At 51.9% G+C, this 20,095-nt stretch overlaps 1 protein-coding gene across 3 annotated transcripts in view; it reads right to left on the bottom strand.

Annotated features, from left to right (window-relative positions):
- The window catches only part of MUC16 (mucin 16, cell surface associated), a 98,374-nt gene extending 79,684 nt beyond the window's left edge, over window positions 1–18,690 (bottom strand). Inside the window, exons 1-4 of one of the 3 annotated variants that reach the window (XM_086681294.1) lie at window positions 18,215–18,690; window positions 7,455–11,744; window positions 5,377–5,481; window positions 2,020–2,130 (exon numbers count right to left, since the gene is read on the bottom strand). In XM_086681294.1, coding sequence (XP_086537420.1) covers window positions 2,020–2,130; window positions 5,377–5,481; window positions 7,455–11,744; window positions 18,215–18,641 — 4,933 coding nt within the window. In that variant the 5' untranslated portion in view covers window positions 18,642–18,690. The remainder of the gene's footprint in view (window positions 1–2,019; window positions 2,131–5,376; window positions 5,482–7,454; window positions 11,745–18,214) is intronic. The other 2 variants (XM_086681293.1, XM_086681292.1) reach the window with 2 other exon arrangements.
- Window positions 18,691–20,095: the final 1,405 nt, after the last annotated feature.

The raw sequence follows: 20,095 nt of genomic DNA, 5'->3' as shown, positions 1-20,095 counted from the left end.
GGTGGAGATGCCATTTCAGTGGTCTCCAGTCCAGTGATGGACTCAGAATTGGGCCCCACCAAAGGGGAAGTAGCAGATATAGAGGAACCAGTTGTGTCTTTTGCCATACTGGTGAGGCTGATAGCGGCTGAGCCTTCTGACCTGTCAGAAGTCCAAGGTCCTGTTGGAGGAATGTGGGTTGTGAGGGTGGTGGTAGCTGTGTCTGGCTTCACAGGGGAGGCACTCGACATTGGGTCACTCCCAGGTATCTGCTTTGGCCATGGGCCAGATGAATAAGCCTTCCCCACAGATCCACCTGTCTGTCGTTCAACTGCCATTGCCTTTGTACTGAAGGCCGTGGAAGGAATGACCACGGTGCTGACCCACGGCATGGTTTTAAGTTCAGATTTATCTGCCACTGAGCCTGTGGCTACCTTGGAGATAACTAAACTTGTTGCAGAGTCTTGAAGACCAGTGGAAGATGTGCTCAAGGGGAAATGAGTGTCCACTGCGGTCCCCTCGGTGGAGCCAAACCGTGTGGACAAGTCCATTTCAGTTGTCTTTGAAGTCAAGCCTGAGCTGACTTGCTGAACCTTCCCTGTGGCACCTACAGAAGTTGATTCTGGGTGGAAAGAGGACATTGTTCCTCTTGACTGGCTTGTCCCTTCTGGTGTCCCAGAATAAGTACTAGCCCAGGCCTCAGCCGGATGTGTGGAGTGTGAGATGTTATTTGTAACTACTGCCATTTCTGTGGATGATTCTGCTGTCATCGTGTTTCCTGTGGGCAAGGGAAGGAGTTTGGTGCTGACACTCCCTGTGTTCGGGGACTGAAGGGTGGCCAGTCCCACTGTGGTATCCACAGGGACAGTCTCTTTTGGAGTCTTCCTAAGAGAAGTCCCCACAGTGATCCTGGTCTTGTGGCTGCTGCTGGGCTCCTTGGAGCTTGGATTTAGGATATCTTCAGATGTTCCTGGGCTTCTTGTGGGCAGGCCTGTGACTGAAACAGCTCTTCAGTTAGGAAGTTTGCAAGGAGGTAAAAATGGGGCTCTTCTGATTTTGATTCTCCTTCCTCTCTCCTTACAAATCTGCACATAATATGTTCCTCTAGATGGCAGGAATCATACTGTCCAACCCTGTGCCCAATGTTGGGTACATGAGCTTGGTCTACTGGCTCTCAGAGCTCCCTCTGGCATCTTAGGTTTTTATATCAGTGTGGCCTCCATGCAGACCTATATACCACATCTCATGTCTTAGTGGAGGGTAAAGATTCTACACAGGAATAGAGAAAAACTCTCCCAACTTTTGGTGGAGAAAAACTCTTCCTCTCCATTTTTCCACCTTGGTCCAGCCTTCTCAATCAATCTCTTTTAGTCTAATATCTGTCTTTATCCCCTAGACCTCAAAACTGTGATTCTAATGAAAATTTCTGTGGCTTGGTTTTTAACAGGTTAAGGGAAGAGGTAGATTAAGGCACCTTACTTCCTATATATTTTCTTATTCTTTCACCTCTAATTAGGTGAAATGAAGAACCTTTCCACCTTCTAGCATAGAAAGACACATCAAAGTATTGCTTTCAGGAATCAGGACAGCTGTATTCATCCACCTAGCACCTTAAATGGACACCTACTCTCACCTGCAGAACATTGTAACAGTGGACAGCATTATAATCATTTTGTAATTATGAATTGTCCCGTAGAATAAACCAATGGCATCTCAGGTCTACCTTTCCCTGTTCTTGGCAATCCCTGACCTTAGTGATGGTATCTGAATTAGGAAGGCCCTTCACAATTGGTCAGCTGTTTTGTAGAGACATTATATCTGTTCCTAAAGCTGAAATGATTGGCTCTTGAACATATAAATTACTAAGGAGAAGCAAGTCATATTAGAAGTCAATAAATCTCCACTTAAAATGTTACCAATAGCCTCTGGGTACAACAGCAGAAAGTTTTGATTATGTACCAGAACCTGGGACTGAGGAAATCAATTATTTTAGTCCAGAGACCAATCTTAAGCATAATGTACACAGAGGATCATACATACCCAGTCTGCCTGCAGTCACCAGAGACATGGGGTCACCCGTTGACCACATGGTGCCTCCATACGCCCCCTCACTCAGCTCCCCAGTGGTGGTTGTCACAGGCTCCTGAGGACCTGAAGGAAAAGAGGATTGACACGTCAGCCTAGCTTTCCTTCAAGATGGGAACACACAAGAAATGCTCTCACTAGGCACTGACTCAGCATGTCCTCATCTGTCTCTGAGAAGGCACATGGTGAGGACTGACTCTCTTGGCACCAAATCAAACTGATAAGGTGTCTTACATCATAATTATAGAAGAGTTTCCTGTTGATGGTGGGACTGCTGAATTGATTGGCCTCAAGCAAAAGCATTTGGCAGTAGTCTGTCTCTAGCACCTATGTGAATTCACCATTGGTTGATTTTTCTCTCCCATGTTTTAGACTCTCCATAAGTAAAATAAGGATTATATCATGAATTATTATATCAGATTAGCAAACATATGCAAATAATATGTCTTGGTTATGCACTTTCTTATTTCCCTTTATCATTCTTTTATAACTATCATCATGCAGACTTCACATCTGGGGAGGGTAAAGGTAGGCTCAGACTGGAAGGAACTGAATTTGGACTCAAGGATGCTAAAAGCGTCACGAGTTACATAGAGAAAGTAGAATGATCCTACTAGATATGTGTAACCAGATGGACATTCTCAGCAGGAATCCTCTCTTTACCTTTTTGAATAGTATCCACCAAATCTCAGAATGCCCAGTGCAAGAGAAGTCAGGAACTAGGTTCTTACTTGTAAATGGGATACAGGTATTAACACATGGAGCTGAGCTGGGCTGTACATCAGAGGAGCTCTCCTCAGTGGCTAGAGTCACAACTACACCATATGTGGTGGTCTTTGGTGGCCTGGCCACAGAGATCACCTTAAGGGTCCTATATTCTCCCACAGTAATGCTCAGGCACCAAGGATATTCTGGGGAGCCAGTGCCTGGGAAAACTGTGGTTTTCTGGAATTGAATGTTGGTGAATAATGTAGACAGTGTCAGTCCAGAGGCAAGTGAAGGAGAATTAGGGGTTCTGGATTTTTCTGCCTTGGAAGAAACATAAGAAGCTGAAGTTGAGCTTAGAATAAGTACCAGAGGGGACAGGGATTTGGTCTTTTCTCCAAATCCTCCAAGACCTCCAAAAAAGAAGGTCTTGTCTATGATGGAGCCTCTAGCCCTCTGCTCATAGGAGTAGTCATCTCTGAGAGTGAAAAACTGAGTCTCAGCAGAGGGGTTCCTTCCCAGGAGGCTGTGGTCGTGGTGTCCAGAGTAAGAGTGCTCTTTGCCGCAGTCCTAGACGGGCTTGTTGGTGTGTTGAAGGTCATGTGTAAAGAATCAGCCATGTGAGGCAAGACAACGGTTGATGTTGGTTCTTCTGGGGATGCCAGTGTCACCTACTGACTGAGTAAAGCCTGGGATAGGTACAGTTTACTGGGAAGCAAACTCAAGTCCCAGTGATTTCAGTAGTAGCATCCCTGAACATTTGGGAAAAGATCATGCTTTTGTGTCTGTGGCTGTGCTAGAATCCTGAGAAATACCAGTGTCCCTCAGTCCAAGAGTCTGTGAGGAACCAGATTCTTCCCCAGTCCTTGCAGTTTTAGGAAGAATGGAGGCTGAAGTATAAAGGTTGGTTGCCTCTGGAATGAAGGCTGTAACCATTGGTGGCATAACATTGTGTGATTCTGAGTGGGTAGGAACAGGAGAACATGACCAGCCTCAGAACTGGTTGCCCAGACAGAGTCTACCAGTAAAACTGTAAAAGGATGAATTCCCTCTGTGTCTGTAGTGGTCTCAGAAGCAGCCAGTGTCTCCACTGAGGTACTGATCCAACTTGGAGAACTCCTCTCAATTTCTGGGCTCACACCCACCGGCAATCTGGTTTTCACTAGACCCGGTGAGTGACCCCGTCATCTCAGTGGTGTCTCACTTCAGAAAATGGTTTACACTGTCATCTCTAGTGTAGGAGACTTCAAGTTCTGTCCCTTGGAACTTGTACTCAGAGTCAGATTTCCTTCAGGAGGGGTCACTGCTACTGGGTACTTATGCCCTGACATTGTGAATGCTGTAGGAAGAGTTGAGGGAGGGCTCTGCTTGCCTTCCATGCTGGTAAGGATTGGTGCTGGTAAGGACATGATGGCCACTCCTGTGCTGCTGACCACCCAAAGATGCTTGACCTTACCCGTCCTGGACCCTGAAGAGAAGGCTTATACTGAGATGGATGGGCTGGTTTTGGGCTCCAGAATGAGTTCCTGAGAACTTGTGTCTCTATGAGAAGTTGACCTGGTAATAGTTGCAGATGATGGATATGCACTAGTTGTCAAGATCAAGGTATATACAGGGCCAGGCAGAGAAAGGGACCATTTACATCAGGCTGTGTGCTTGGCTTCTCAGAAGAAGCAATGGAAATGTATAGAGTTGTCAGTTCAGGGCTTTCAGCAGTCTGACTCATTCCTAAAGTCTCAGCAAACATAGTGGTCATCTGCTGGCCACAAGGAGAAGCTGTGACATGATAGTGTGTAGTTGTCCCCCCAAGCCCTCCATTGCTAAAACGTGTATTCATGATTTTAGGAAGTATTAGTGATTATGGTAAGGTTTCTATGATTATTAGATTGATCTCTTTGAGTTTGCTTGGAGAGAGCATTTAACAAATCCTGTTTCTGACCAATGGGGGAGAGTCTGTCCTTCCTTTTCTATATCTACTGGTCCTTCCCCATATCTGACCCTTATTTACCAAGTGCCTGTGGTCCCTGCTTCCCACCTGATGCTCTGGATTACTGGATATTATCTCTAAAGATTTAGGGCATAATTTAATATGTATATTATCTTATTATTTCTTATTTTGGAAACTCCTATTTGGCCTTTAAAGAGAATCTAAGGGCAGGGAAGATTAGATTATAAAATGATAGGTCAGTCTCTAAACCTCTATCGCTTCTACCTGACAAGAGAGAACCATTTCCTTTTCAGGAAAACCTCCAGGACACAGAGTTGACTTGCTCATGGTATCACATCCTCCAAGATAGTGGCTTTTTCTCATGTAGGGCTCATTCCAGGAACTATCAACCACCCCTGACCAATCCTTATCATGCTAGCTCTGGACCTCTTTCGATAAGAGCCATCTACTAATGAAAACGTCCTGAACATTGAATGGTCTCTTGTGTCCTTGGAGATATTTAAGTCCCATATTGGAGAAATAGGGCCAAGAGATCTACATTTTTTAGGAGAAATCCAGGTGGTACCAACATCTCAGGCTAGTTCTAGCAGAAACACAACTTACCAGAGAATAGAAAACATGGTTCCTAGAGAGACAAAGTTTAGCAGCAGCTGTCATACCTGCAGAATCAACCACTGTCACAGGTGTTGAAGGGTCACTGTTCAGCCATGAGGAACTTTCATATGTGGGGAAGTGAGTAACGGACACCACAGTCCCATCAGTGCCTGTAGGAGAGACAGGTGGGTTGGATGGATACTGGTCAGTTTAGAGGGAAAGCACCTGAGAAAAACTAATATGTGCCCAGTTTAGAAACAAAGACATTTATTTATAAGGAAATGTTATTCAAAGGCTAGAGACAGGAGAACACAGATTTGGGGGACTGGAACACCAGCTCTGCATGAGAATTGTGCCGTGAACAAGCACGATGAAACAAGATATTAATGGGCAATAATTGAGCCTCTTCTCTCTCTAGTCCCAGAATCAACAGAATCCACATAAAGTCTGGGATCACGGACATCACGTCAAAGTGCTGGTCTAGTCCATAGAAAATGGGCTTGTCAAAGAGTGAGGCAGATGTCTGTCCAGGTGACTTTAAGTCAGATATCCTAATAGGACATAGAGGAGGGCATATGCCAGATAGTGTCAGGAAAGGCTGTCAGATTCCTGATAGGAACCTGCTTGTTTTATAACCAGTGATGACCAAGGTGATGTGATCAGTCATCTCAGGGAGACAAGACAGACACAGAAGCCACATACTTCTATTCCCACTAGTCTTTTTTTAAAAAAATTTTTTTAATGTTTATTTACTTTTGAGAAGAGAGAGACAGAGCATGAACGGGGGAGGGTCAGAGAGAGAGGGAGACACAGAATCTGAAGTAGGCTCCAGGCTCCAAGCTGTCAGCACAGAGCCTGACGCAGGGCTCAAACTCACAGACTGTGAGATCATGACCTGAGCCGAAGTCAGACGCTTAACCGACTGAGCCACCCAGGCGCCCTCCCACTAGTCTTATTGAGATGGACCATCAATCGGAGATACCTAGGGAAGCTTAGTCATGATGGGCTGATTCTTATCTGGGTGAGAACAGGTGACCTCAAGAAGAAGTTTCAAAATCTAAACATAAGAATTTAGTATTCTACCATATTATGTAGCAATTCCATTACTAGGTATTTTTCCCCAAAGAATCAAAAGGACTCAAATAGATATTTGTACGCTAATGTTCACAGCAGCCTGATTCACAATGAGCAAAACATGGAGATAGCCCAAATGTCCATCTATGTATGAATAAGCAAAAGGCGCTATGTATCTACAATGAACTATTATTCAGCCTTAAAAAGGAAAGAGGGGCGCCTGGGTGCTCAGTTGGTTAAGCGGCCAACTTCGGCTCAGGTCATGATCTCACAGTTCATGAGTTTAGGGCCCACACTGGGCTCTGGGCTGACAGTTCAGAGCCTGGAGTCTGCTTCAGATTCTGTGTCTCCTTCTCTCTCTGCCCCTCCCCTGCTCATGCTCTGTCTCTCTCTCCCTTAAAAAAAAAAAAAATAAATAAACATTAAAAAAAGGAAAGAAATTGTGATACAAGCTACAACATGGATGACCCTTGAAAACATTATGCTAAGTGAAATAAGCCAGACACAAAAGGACAAATATTACATGATTCCACTTATATAAGGTACCTAGAATAGTCAGATTCACAGAGACAGAAGTAGAATGGTGATTTCAGATGCTAGGAGAAGGGGAAAAAGAGGAGTTAGTGTTTAATGGGAATAAAGTGTCTGTTGGGGAAGATAAAGGTCTGGAGATGGATGATGGGGATGGTTACACAACAGTGTGAATGTGCTTAATGCCACTGAACTGTATATTACCTCAATTAAAAAAAAGGTTTTAAAAAATGTGAGATTCATCAGGAAGTCTACACTGCACACTATAGAAGGGCAACCCCATACTACCGGTAGAAAACCAGACCCAGGGGCTCTAGTGGCCCCCTAGCCAATTGGACATTTCCCTGAAGCCGGAATCCTGATGCAAGACAAGTCAAATATCCTGTTAAAAAAAGGCGAGGAGATTTCTTACCATCTTCAGTGACCAAACCAAGGAGAACAAAGCCATTTCCAAGAGGGCAGAAAGAGCAGGTCCTTACTCATGGATGGGGGCAAGCTATCCAGATCAGGAACAGATGGTCTGACCCAGAAGTCTCACCTCTGTCAGCTGGAGCCTCTGACGGTACAGAGACAGATGTCCAGGAGGGCTCTCCCTTGGCTTCAGAAGAGGTAAATGTTCCTGATGAGGTCCTGGCCAGGCCACTCTCCTCTCCCAGGCTGGTGTGCTCTGGCCCTGAGGAGGAAAGAGTCTTGGGAGAACTTTGGCTTGTCTGTGCCTGAAAGTCGGTAAGTGCCGATGAGGAGATCCAGCTCGAGGCCGTGGGGTCTAGGGGAGAGGCCCCGGTCACTCCTCTGGAGGATGGGTCAAAAGAATCAGCACTGTGGCTGATGCCGGAGGATGAGTAAGCAGAGGAGTCGATTTCCCTTCCGGAAGATGAGCTGGCCTGTGACATGAGTGGACTTGTCCCTGCGTCCTCCCCGGTGCCCACGGAAGATGTGGCCTCTGGGGGAGATGGGGGAGAGCTTCCACCCAGCAGTACAGAGGCCAGGGAGGGAGCTGATGCCTTCTCAGTAGTTATTTCCCTAAACTTAGGGACGGATGAGGTGGAGCCCACAGTTTCCGGCATTGTGGGGGCAGAGCCCAAGGCAGTGGTCACCTCAGGGGACACAAAGGAGACTGAAGAAGAGGGTTCTGGCCCAACTCTCTCTGTGGTCACTGATGATTCTGACCAGGGGCCACGTTGCCTTCCAGGAGTGGTGGCCTCAGACAAAGCCGGGACCCCCACAGTGCTGTGTGTTAAAGGCAGAGATGAATTCCACTGGGCAACTAAACTTGTTCTCAGATTGACTGTGGTTTTTCCACGGTCAGACGTCTGAGCGACCCCCCTGCTGGTTTCCACAGAGCTAACCATGGCAGCAAGACTCTGAACCTCTGCAGTCCGCCTTGGGGATGAGCTCGTCTCGTCTCGAGACACGGAGCCGGCTGGTCTTGTTGCCCCTGATGTGAGTCTTCTCTTGGGTGTTGAAGTGGTCAGTGCTGCTGGGGATGTGGGCTCTGTCGATGGAGAGGTAATGGGGAGGGGCCGAGATGAGCTCTGCCCGGCTTCTGTGCTGGAGAGGCCTGGAAATCTGGAAGCAGACACATCGGTGCTGTCCCTCATCCCTAAGGCTGTGATAGCTATGGTTGTAGTATCTGAGGGTGAATGAATCAACGAGGCGGACGGACTCATGCTGAGCTGGTGGGAGGCTGTGGCTGTGGGGGGAGTTAAGTCCCCACCCGTGCCCACGGTGGTTGAATCTGTATTTTGGAGAACAGTGGTGTCTACCCCTGGATCTGCAAGTTCATGGGAAGGTACAGAAGGTGTAAATGCAGCAAATGTCTTGGATGAACTTGGACTTGAAGCATCGGGAGCATTTAAGGCCCTTTCCTCTGTTGAGCTGGTACTCAGCCACGTTACCATGGGGAGAGACGTACTGAGAGCCCGGAGCCAAGAAGTGATTGTGCTCTCGTTACTGGTGCTCAGGGTCAAGGACTCACCTGAGGCGTCAGAGGTCAGTTCCAATGTGCTGCTTCCAGAGGGAGGGGAGGCAGAGGCCACGACAGACACTGGTCCTAGGGTTGACCGTGTCCCGAAGCCAGGGGATTTTTCTGCCGGATCTGTGCCCTGGGATCCAGTGAAGCGTTCAGCTGTGTCTGTGCTGGCCCCTGCCATCCTGTCTGGGCTAATGGGACTGGGTGTCCTTGGGATTTGAGGACTTCCAGCATCAGCAGCTGGGCTGGCGGACTCTGTTCTTGCATAAGTGTCTGTGGTTCTGAGCTCTTTCACCAAATGGGATGAAGAGACCTGAGCTGAACGTGTCACCATGGGATCCGGAGGGGGGACGTATGTGGTGGAGGCCCCGGTACCACTGGTGCCGATCTTTCCGGGAAGTGACATCACAGGTGGCGACCCAGAAGAGTAAGAGATTTCATCAGTCTCCATTTTTGCTATTGATACAGCCGTGGTGGCCTTCACCGAGGGTGAGACAAGGGGCGTGTAACTCTCTGGACTGGTTTGCACCTCTCTGAGGAGGACGCCGGGTGAGTCTGTTGGTTCTGGGCGGGTGCCAGAGGTAGCAACACTTTCTTCTGATGGCTCCACTGACGGGGCTGACGATGGAGTAGCCAGGGGAACAGAGACGCCCCTCCCTGTGTCCGCACTGGCTGGGGAGTTGCTAAGTGATGAGGAAGTCCTAGAAGATATGGGCATGTCCCATTTACTAGCCTCAGCTGTGCCGGCTACAGTGCTTGCGGTGACCTTCTGGGCTAAAAATGTGGTGGCCACTGGGACTGGGGCAACAGAAGCAGCAGATGAAGACGAGTTATCAGGCGAGTGAACTGCAGTTGTTTCTGGAGCCAGAGGTGGGCTGGTTTCATCCCCAGAAACTGTAAGCCCCCCAGAGGACAAATCATAGGGGGCCCCAGACAAGGGGCCAGCCAAGTGGCTTGTCCTTCGTACAGTCCTTGAGCTGGAAGCACCAGTGGACTGAGATGCACTCGTTGAGACCCAACGGCTTTCCTTGGCCAGGGAGGCATGTGTGGATGTCTCAGGTGGAGATGCGGTTCCAATGGGCGGGTGGGTTGTTCCCGACTTCCTTTCCCCACCATTTCCCTCTGTGGGCTGCATCCTGGTGGAAGGTCCGGAAGGAACGGTGGCTGGACCTCTTGGGTTGTCTGTTGAAGGCTGCCACACAGACACTCCTTCCGTGGAGCTGGTTTTTAGGGAACTGAATCCAGGAACCACGCCAGCCGCAGAAAGAAGAGGGGCAGTCGCTGACACAGTGCTTCGTGCCGGAGGCGACCTTGTTGCAAATTTGGGACTCGTCTCCGGCCAAGCATTGCTGTGAAGTACAGTGTTGGTCTGTGACATGGCAGCTGCAGGAATAAAAGCAGGGGTCCTCGTCAACCGAGAAGTTTTAGGAAGAGTGGTGTTGGCTGACTGTGCAATGGAGGTGCTGTTTGTGGTCCTGAAGGCATTCGCTATATGGGATGAGGGGTACTCACCTGAGCGTGTAGCCCAGGAGTCCACGGCTGAGAGGGTTTGTGTGGGCACAGAGGTGAAGGCCAAGGTGGTCTTGTCTCTGGAAACAGAGGTCTCAGGTGGAGACACAGATGGATTTAAAGGTTTCTTTGAATCCTCTCCAGTAGTAAATAAAAGGGTGTTGGTCTCTTCTGAGGCAGAGGAGGGGGATGGAGAAAATGAAGTCTTCATTCCAGACACACTGGTGATGCTGAGGGTTCCAGGGCCACCCGACGGTTCCGAAGCCGAAGTCCCGGCTGCGGGGAGGCTGGGCGGGTCTGGGGTCTCGGGGGAGGTGCTGAGGGGGAGCATGCTTCCTGCTGTCTCTTCCCCTGGGGGAGATGGACGGGCCAGGGTAGAGGTGGCACTTCTGACCCTCCCAGCACTTGCCGCTGGATTACTTGCCATTATGGGAAACGTGACAGCTGCATTGGGCTCCGTCCTCTCTGGGCTCCCCGGGATCCCCGTGGTCGTGGAAGAGGTAACTGTCTGCACTGAGGATGTGCTAGAGCCTGGCACTTTATCACCCAGATCTGAAGCAGGTGACAGCAGGGAAACACTGGGGGTTAGCGTGGTGTCTCCCTCAGAACCAAGCTCAGGGGAGGCAAAGTGATGTTCCATGTTGGACCGAGGCAGTCCTGGGCTCCTTTGCTCCCCGGAATCTGGAGTCTCTCTAGATGACGTCTCGGGATAAGTAGAAGAGACCGTCTTGGAGGGCAAGCGTGTGGCTCCTGGAGTACTTGGATTACCAGCCGCCCCCACCTCGGCTGGAGTGACTGGGGCACTTCTCATGGTCTGAGTCAAACCCGTGAGTGTCTCAGATGAAGCCGTATGTTCTGTGGGGAGGTGGGCTGTGGTCCAACTCCTTCTGGTGCTGCTGTTTCCCACCCCACTGGGGACAGTCAGCTGATCAGTGGCTGGGCCGCCTGTGGCTTCTGTGAAGAGTGTGTCTGTCGAGGTTTCTTGGGGTGAAGTTCCTTTGGAGGGGCTGCTCTTTGCAGTGACTTCCGGAGTGGGGGAAGGGCTGACAGAGGTTACCACAATGCTTGAGGACCCCCCAGGATCTGTTTCTGTCCAGCGTGTGCGCTGGGATTCACTTGCGTCCTGAACGGAGCCTGCCTGGGTCTGTGACGCGGCTGTTGGGGTGCTGGAGAGGGGTGCCCTGGAGGGCTCAGAGTTCCCACCGGCAGCCGTGCTTCTGAGCTTGCCCTCTGGGTCAGATGAGGACACCGGAGCCCCACCTGTCACCCTGCTGTCAGGGCTGGAGGCTGTGGTGATAGTCAGATTGTTCTCTCTTCCAGGAGCAGAGACACTGGTCGCGGTCTCAGCTGGGGAAGTAAAAGACAGGGCACTTTTGTCCACGGTGGCCACAGCTGCGGAAACCTCACGTGATAAACTGGTAACGTGCGTGTCCTGGGTGGTTTCAGCACTATTGCCTGCTGTGTTACAGGACAGGGTAGGAGCACTGGACCCAAGGAGGCCCATGGGGCCAAGCAGGGATGCGTCAGCATTTGCCTTTCAGACGCGGGTCTAAGATGTGCCCTCGGAGAGCCAAGCCGGCTGCTGGCATCCTCCACTGGGCTCCCTGCAGTTTTTTCTGGTGGGCGATGTAACTGGGATCTCTGCACTTGTGTTGGACACACTTAGGTCCAGATGACCCCTGTGCACATGGGAGGTTGGGGGAAATCGGGCAGCCTTTCTGAAAGGATGTGGCAACCACAGGAATTTCCCTAAAATAAAAATCTGACCGTATCAGTCCCCTCCTTCAAATCTTATTCGTTTGCCTGTCATGTCCTTAACGATCCACCTTGTCTCTCCCTCTGGCGCTGGTTCTCAACCAGGTCTGATGTCCCCCCCCCCCCCCCCCCCCCCCGCCCCTTCCCCGGGGAATATTCCAGAAAGGGACCACAGGTTTGGTTTGTTACGATGAGTGGTGCTCTGGTGCCACCTAGTGGACAGAGGCTAGGGATGCTAGGCTACCAGCCCCATAAGACAGGCCAGCCCCCACTGCAAAGAATACTGGACGCCAATGGTCAAGAGGCTGGGGTCCAGGGGCACCTGGGTGGCTCAATTGGTTAAGCGTCCGACACTTGATCTCAGCTCAAGTCATGATCTCACAGTTTGTGGGATTGAGTTCATGTTGGGTTCTATGCTGACAGTGTGGAGCCTGCTTGGGATTTCTCTCTCTCTCCTCTCTCTGTCCCTCTCCCCCACTCACACTCTCTTTCTCAAATAAAAAGCTAAAAAAAAAAAAAAAAAAGATTCAGTTCAACCTTGTGTTTTCTCTTTACTGAATTTTCTAAGTGTTCTACAATGAGACCACATTACTTCCACTGGAATTTTCAGGAAAGTCTGAGAAGGAGAATAAATATCACTGCTCATTTATTTTTTTCTTCTATAAGGTGACTTTTAAAAACAGTTCAACCATCTCCTCCTCTGAAAGGTCTTCTTTGAAGCTGGGATATTGTGATTTGTAATAAGAAATGTATATATTTGATCTTTGTTCTTGTTTCTGGGAAAGAGCTCCTAAAACCCTTGGAATTGCCCAAGTGAAGGGAGCTATAAAGGTGTCTTTTGTTGTGCTAATGAGGTGAGTTTGGGACCACACCTAATGATGGCGGCAGATGAGGGCTACAGAAGAGCACCAACCAGGTGATTAGGGGGTTGGAACTTTCAAAGGGTGAGGGAGAGGGTTTAGAGGTTGAGTTCAACCACCAGTGGCCAGTGATTTAATCATTTCTGTGTACAAAGCCTCCAAAGGGCAGGCTGGGAGAGCCTCTGGGTTGATGAGCACATGGGGATGGGAGAGTGGTCCCCTGCAGAAGGCATGGAAGGTCTGAGCCTTCCCCACACCTTGCCCTCTGTGTCTCTTCCATCTGGCTGTTCCTGAATTATATCCTTATATAAGAAACCAGTAACCTAGTAAGTAAATGGTTTCTCTGAGCTCTGTGAGCAGCACTAGCCAATTAATGGAACCCAAGGAGGGGGTTGTGGGAACTTCTCATTTACAGTCAGTTGGTCAGAAGTACAAGCAGCCACCTGGTCTTGCATTTGGCATCCTGAGTTGGACGGGGTCACTGGAACCTCTGATTTGTAGCAGGTTGGTCAGAAGGACAGCTAACAGCCTGGGCTTTGCAATTGGCATCTGGTGTGGGGGAGCAGGCAGGGGGGCAGTCTGATAGGACTAAGCCCTCAACCTGAAGAAACTTTTAAAAAAATTTTTTTAATGTTTTATTTTTGAGAGAGAAAGAGAGACAGAGCATGAGCAGGAGAGGGGCAGAGAGAGAGGGAGATGCAGAATCCGAAGCAGGCTCCAGGCTCCGAGCTGTCAGCACAGAGCCCGACACGGGGCTCGAACTCACGGACCGTGAGATCATGATCCGAGCCGAAGTCGGACGCTTAACCGACTGAGTCACCCAGGCGCCCCAAGATCATTTTTTCTCATAGTCCGCAGTATACACAGCTCTCTCCAATACCTGAGTGTCACCAGCTACCCCTCCACTCCCTCCTTCAATTGAGCTTTGCATTATGGTCTCTACGTGAGGCAACAGAAGGTGTAAGGATCAAAGGTACATTCATCAGCTCACTCTTTCTCCGGAGAGTTCTTTTTGAGAAGGTTCTGGTATAAAGTCCAAAAGCTGAGATTACACAGGCTTTCTGTCCTCCAATTAATTGGTAAGGAATGAAGTCTCAAAACAGAGTAAAGATCAGGACTGTGAAAGCTTGCTGGACCTAGAAGGCAAGGAACCCTTAGGACCAAGTAGGTCAGGTTACCATCTTATAAGCAATTAAAGAGATGGAGGCAGGTTGGGGGACTGGAGCACAGAGAGGTCTCAGTGGCAGGTCTCAGAAGCCAGAAACTGGTACAAATGATCCCAGAGGACTTGACAGAAGCGGATGGGACAGTATTCCCAAGGAGGCACAGCCCCCAGCTCGAGAAGCCCAGCACAGAGGACGGTAGGCACTGAGCAGTCTTCCTGCAAAAAGCATGGACTGGAAGGAGCTAGAACAGGATGTTTAGCCGCATCCCTGGCCTTTACTCACCGGATGTCAGTAGCCCCCGCCCTCTTGGTTGTCCACCCAAAAATATCTCCGGACATTGCCAATGTCCCCAGAGAGCCAACATCACACCGTGGTGAGAACCACTATTTTGGAGGCATCATCTAACTTAATCTAGATTTCACATCTACTCAATCACACATTTATCCTTACATTCTAGATGCAAGTCTGGGGGCTCCGAGAGGTTACCTCACTTGTCCAGGAAGTGGCAGAGGCAGGATTTGAACCCAGGCTGTCTGGCACCAGTGTCTGTACTGCTAACTGCCCTGCTATGTGGCATCTTTGCCATTCAAATATAGGGAAAAAATTAGACTCTGGGATGGGGAAGACCCATCACCCAGGGTCAAGGTGTGGTGGGCGGCATGAAGAACCCAGATAGAGTTCCAGCCTCAAACTCCCTCTTCTTGTCTACACTGGTTCCCACCAAGGGGACATCCCACCAGATGCCCCAGCAGCAGGGAACTTGCCTCTGTGTGTGCCAGAGCTGATGGCCAGGTCCGGGCTGAGACCCACTAGCACCCCTGCCTCCGGGACCGAGTGCGGATGTGGACAGAGAAGGTAGACTGGCAGTCAGGAGGGTCAGAGGGGGAGGGATAAGGGCCAGGCTTTCTCCCTCCTGCCTGTCCTCAGGGAAGCCAATATTCATGAGTGAGGCAGAGGAGATGTGCCAGGAACAGAGTGAGTACAGGAGAGGGGCCAGGACGGACAGTGACCAACCTGTCGGGGTTTGCCCTGGACTTTCTCAATTTTAGCGCTTAAAGATTCACATCCCAGGAACACCCTCAGTCTTGGCAAACCAGGATGGCTGGCTGGTCGCCCTCCTGGGATGTGTCCTCCTGACTCAGCATTCATGGCCCCGCAACCCTTGGCCTGTGATGCACTAAGGCCTCTGGGGACAGCTCTGAGGTCTGAGCAGGGAGCCAGAAGATGAGGCCGGTACCCAGGCTGGTACCCACATCCAGAAGCCAGATCTAAATAGTGGCAGGTGATGCAGAGTGTGGTGCTTGGAGTCAGACACCCTGGCTTCCAGGCACAGCTGTCCCCACCCCCCCAGCCACATGGGGGACCTTCTTCTGAGCTTCTGTCCCCTCATCTGTGAAATGGGGAGGGTAACCTGGACCACTGAATCTACCGTCAAGAGTGGGTGGGGCCCTGTGTAAGTAAGCCACTGTGTCTGGCCTTGACTCTCCCAGAAGGTGGGAGGGGCTCATTCACCTGCTCAGACTGGCCACCTGGGAGAAGCCCCAGGAACATCCAGTGACAAGCTGGACATGAAGAAGCCCGGGGCTGCCCCACCTGCCTGGACCCATGGGGAAACATGAACAAATCTTTCCTCTTTTCTGGGAGATGAGTCATAAGTGGTGAAAAATGAGCTGAAATTCTGGCCTGAGCGGGTTAGACTCAGGGGCCCACATCTGAGTTCCAAATACCCTCTGGCCACTGTCCAGGGACCCAGGAAAGGCATTCAGCAGAGCATGGTGAGAGCGTTGTACGTTCTATGCTGTGCTGGCCCTTGGGGAGCCCTGCTGGGAGGGGTCAGCAGAGGAGAACCGCTCATCTCCCCTGGGGGAGGTACCCATGTGCCGGGAAACTCCCAGGACACGAGTGATCTTTGTCAACCCTCTTCCCAGGCAGAGGGTGAAGTCAGGGCTTAGGAATCATCCAGACACTGAGATCTGGACCCTTGCTGTGTGGCTTTAAACAAAAGGCTTAACCTCTCTGAGCCTGTCTCCTCTTCCATCAAATGGGAGGTAGCAGTGGCCCTGTTCTCACCCACGCAGGCTCAATCGAGATAATGCAGGTAAAACCCTGGCACACAGGATGTGCACAATACAAGATGATGGTCACTAAGGTCCTGTGGGATCTTGGGGTGTCTCAGCCCCAGGGGCAAGGTGGGAGAGAGCACAGGAAGAATATGGACGGGGTCCAACGTAGAGGGAGAGGTGAGTGAGGAATGCTTTTCCTCCAGCTCTGGAATTTGTAAAAAAAAAAAAAAAAAAAAAAAAAAAAAATCACTCTGAGGAGTTGGAAACTCAGAGAGGGTAAGTGTCTGGCCCAAGAACACAAAGCCTGTCAGTGCTAGATTTAGATTTCTTTTCACCTCTGCCCAGGGATTAAGGGAGTCCTTTCCGGCATTTAAGTCAAAAGTCCTGGAGGGTGTCTGGATTGATTCCAGGGGAATCCCTGCCATGAGATGTGTCCCAGGTACTATGGAAATGACGGGGCAGTGGGGAGGGATGTCAACCCATAGTCCAGGTGACCAGTACTCCCTGGGACAGGAGCAGGAGTCTACCCAGCTCCAACAGCCCCCTGCATCAGACCCAGAGTGAACCTTGGGGACAAAAGCTGTTAAACAGCCTCTGTTTGTGGCTACGTGCTTTGGGGACAGCTCAGGGGGACACGCCCCATCGGAGGTGGTGGGATTGTCCTGTACAAACCCGCCCACCATTCAGGTCATTGTGTGGATGCCTCACAATGACGTCTAACCACAAAGCTCTTCCCTGGGGCCAGAGCCGGGCCTCAGTGACTCAGGGCTGGGGGGCTGGGGAGCCTTCCCCACCTGTTCAGGGAGCTGCAGCCTGGCCTGGGTGAGGGAAGGGCGAGCCGGCTCCCAGGCTGCCAGTGTCCAGGGTCTCATGCCCTTCTAGGATGGGGAAGGCCCTCTCGACTGCCCTTTGGCCCTGGTGGCCTCTGTTTCCCAGCTAAATGTTGAGGACGGTCCTTTCTCCTGGGACGAGTAAAGGAACAGCTACTTAGGCACCTGGCATGGGGCAGATGCCCCCTTCTACCAGCCTCTGGATGTCTTGCACACCAGAGGTTTGGCTAGAAAGCCCAGGCTGCCTGCCCAAGGAAGCGGCTGGTGTAAACCAGTCCGGGGGTCTGGACAGCCCAGGGGCCACATGTGGAGAACCTTGGAGCTTCTCTCTGTAGAGGAGAGAGTCTGGCCTCCCCCCACAGCATGCAAACACACCAAGCTGGACCCCTGCCTTTCCCCGAGGTCGGTGGGCTTCCTCGAGGCAGCAAGGGCCCAAGCTAATCCTCCAAAATGACCAACAGGCCTGCAAAGACCCCTTGGGATCGAAGAACACAGCTCCCCGAAACCTCACAGGCTGCCTTCCGGCTTCCACCCCTCCTCTGCGCATCCCCCTATCATGCAGCCCAAATATACTCACATCACACCGAACTATCCCAGACACACCTGGCAGCTTCCTGCCTCCTGGCCTTTGCACACCCAGTTCTCCCTGCCCTTCCCTCTCTCCCACTGATCGTGCCTGTAGAAATCCCTGCCGACCCCAATGCCACCCTGCAGTTTAGGGAAACTCCCTGCCCTCAGTGCTCCTGCTCAACCGTGCACCCCTAATGACTGGGCAGCCGCCCGCCTTGCCCAGCAGCCCGGAGCTTCTGGAAGCCCAAAGCTGTGACTGGGTCATCTCCCACCTGAGAGCCAGGCACGGGTGTCTACAGAACCAGCCCCCCAGCCAGTGAGGGTGTGAGCGAGCCCGTGAATGAAGGAATGGACGGCTGGCGTCCACACGGAGCCTGGCAGATACTGAATTCGTGGCACAGGGATTCGGTGAACTTGCCTGTCAGTTCGGAACACGCAGCCTCATCTGGCCAGCTGTGACTTGGGCCTTGGCCAGAAGGCAGAAGACCTCCGCCGACCGCGAGGGGCTTGGAAGCCTCAGGCACGTGTCACGTCTGCTCTGTCCTCTACTGGCCCCAGCCCAGCCCGGCTTACCTGGCCCACAGGTGAGGAGGAGGCTGACGGCCAGAGCCAGCAGGTGCCTGCGCTGGCACCCCCGGGGTGCCGGGCCCTCCCAGCCCATGCTCCTGCCTGGCCGCCCCGGGCTGTGCTCCTCACCCCCTGAACAGGTCCCGGTGACTGAGCCCAGCCCGGCCGGCCGGGCCCGGCTCCTGGGAGGGTGCTGAGGACACGCCTTGCTGAGCTGCCCGAGAGGGGCAGGGCCTGCCCTGGGGGAAGAGTGGTTTGCTGCTGGCAAAGGTCGGCTGGCATAATCTGGTGCCCGCGTAGTGACTAACACCTGCAGACCGACACCCTCTGTGAGGAGGGGCAGGAGGGGACCCCCGCCCCCCCAGCCAAGCCTGGCCCCCGAGTCTGCTGTCCATGGGTCCACGTGGCTTAAGGAGGGCAGGGACCGAGGCATGGACCTGTTGCACTCTCTGAAGCCCCGGGCGTCTACGGGACACCTTCCTGCTCAGGACCTGGTACCAGCAGACTGGAGCTGGGTGGACCCTCCCCGGGGGAGGCACGGCTGGCTCGGAGCATTTTGGAATGTGTGGGAGTGGAGAGGAGAGAGTGCGTTCCCACACGGGAACTCCCCGGCTGCCAGGGGGGCCGAGGGCTGGGCCTCTTCCATCCATACCACCCCTGCCTCCCGCTCTGCCCCATGTGGCAATCACAGGGTCTGCGGTCCCGCACCCCAGAGCCGAGCCCTGCAGCTGTCCCTGCCGGGGGCCTGAGGAGCTGGCATGGGAGGCAGGTGGGGGATTTGGAATTCTGCCTCCTCCTTGAAAAGCCCACAGCGTCCACAGGCTTCTTATCACCCCCAGGCTGAGGGCTCGGGCTGTACAACAGCCGTGCCAGAAACTGCCTCTCCCCTGCCACCTGCCCAGCACCGACGGCCAGGGCAGCCCTCCTTAGGTACCCTACTCCTTTTGTCAGTGCCCCCCCTCCCGCTCCTCTGTCTCGCACTTGGGAGACCCCACCCCTCAAGACTCTCACAGCCTGATGGGTGAATTTATCTTCTCATGGAGGGGAAGGCACATGCCGGTGCCTGGTGTGAAGGTGGTGAGCAGTGGACCCCCGACGGGGCCTCACATCTCCCCTGAATCTTTTATCCAGAGCCAAACTCCATGAACCTGTGAGCAGTGGACGCCCTACGGGGCCTCACATCTCTCCTGCATCTTGTATCCGGCACCAAATTCCATGGACCTGTGGCTGGGACAGACTCATCAGAAACCCCCAGATCCTTCCATGCTCCATGTGACTTCCTGCTAACCTTACTCTCCTGTCTTCTCATCCAGCTCCCATTCACGTACTTCTAGGACAGGTGCACCCTGAGCCCCAACTCCACTCTGGGCACGCAGCCTGGCCAAGATGGACACACACAAGTGCAGGTGATCAAGCTGGAATGGAGGTTGGCAAGAGACACCCGTCTCAGAAGGGGCAAGAAATCAGGGAAGTCTTCCTGGAGGAAGTGCCGCCTACACTACACCAAGACCTGAAGAATAAGCTGGAGTCAGCTGGGCCAGACAGGGTAGGGAGAGGGGAAGGGAGTGTTCCAGAGAAAAGACACAGTGTTAGCAAAGACTGGAGGCAGCAGGAAGGGGGAAGCAGGAAACCACCCGGGTTCTCTACTCAAGCACCTTCTTTAAGAAAACAATCATAGAGAAACAGAGGCCAAGCCAGTGGGTCCTGTTGGAAGGGGATCACTGTATAAACCCCCCCCCCACCTCAAGGAGGGGAAAACAGCACCCCAAAGCACCAGATTTGTGACAGAGCTGGGACCACACCCCAGGCCCCTGGATTCCCCCAAACTCTTCTCATTTAAGCAATTCAAATTTTCTTTCTCTAGGATGTGACAACAAGCATTCCCGA

Source organism: Puma concolor, chromosome A2, assembly GCF_028749965.1.
Source record: "Puma concolor isolate L17-30 chromosome A2, mPumCon1.1.hap2, whole genome shotgun sequence".
Classification (NCBI taxonomy): Eukaryota; Metazoa; Chordata; class Mammalia; order Carnivora; family Felidae; genus Puma; species Puma concolor.
The sequence above is the reverse complement of the archived record's forward strand: the minus strand, read 5'-3'. Positions and strand labels throughout refer to the sequence as shown.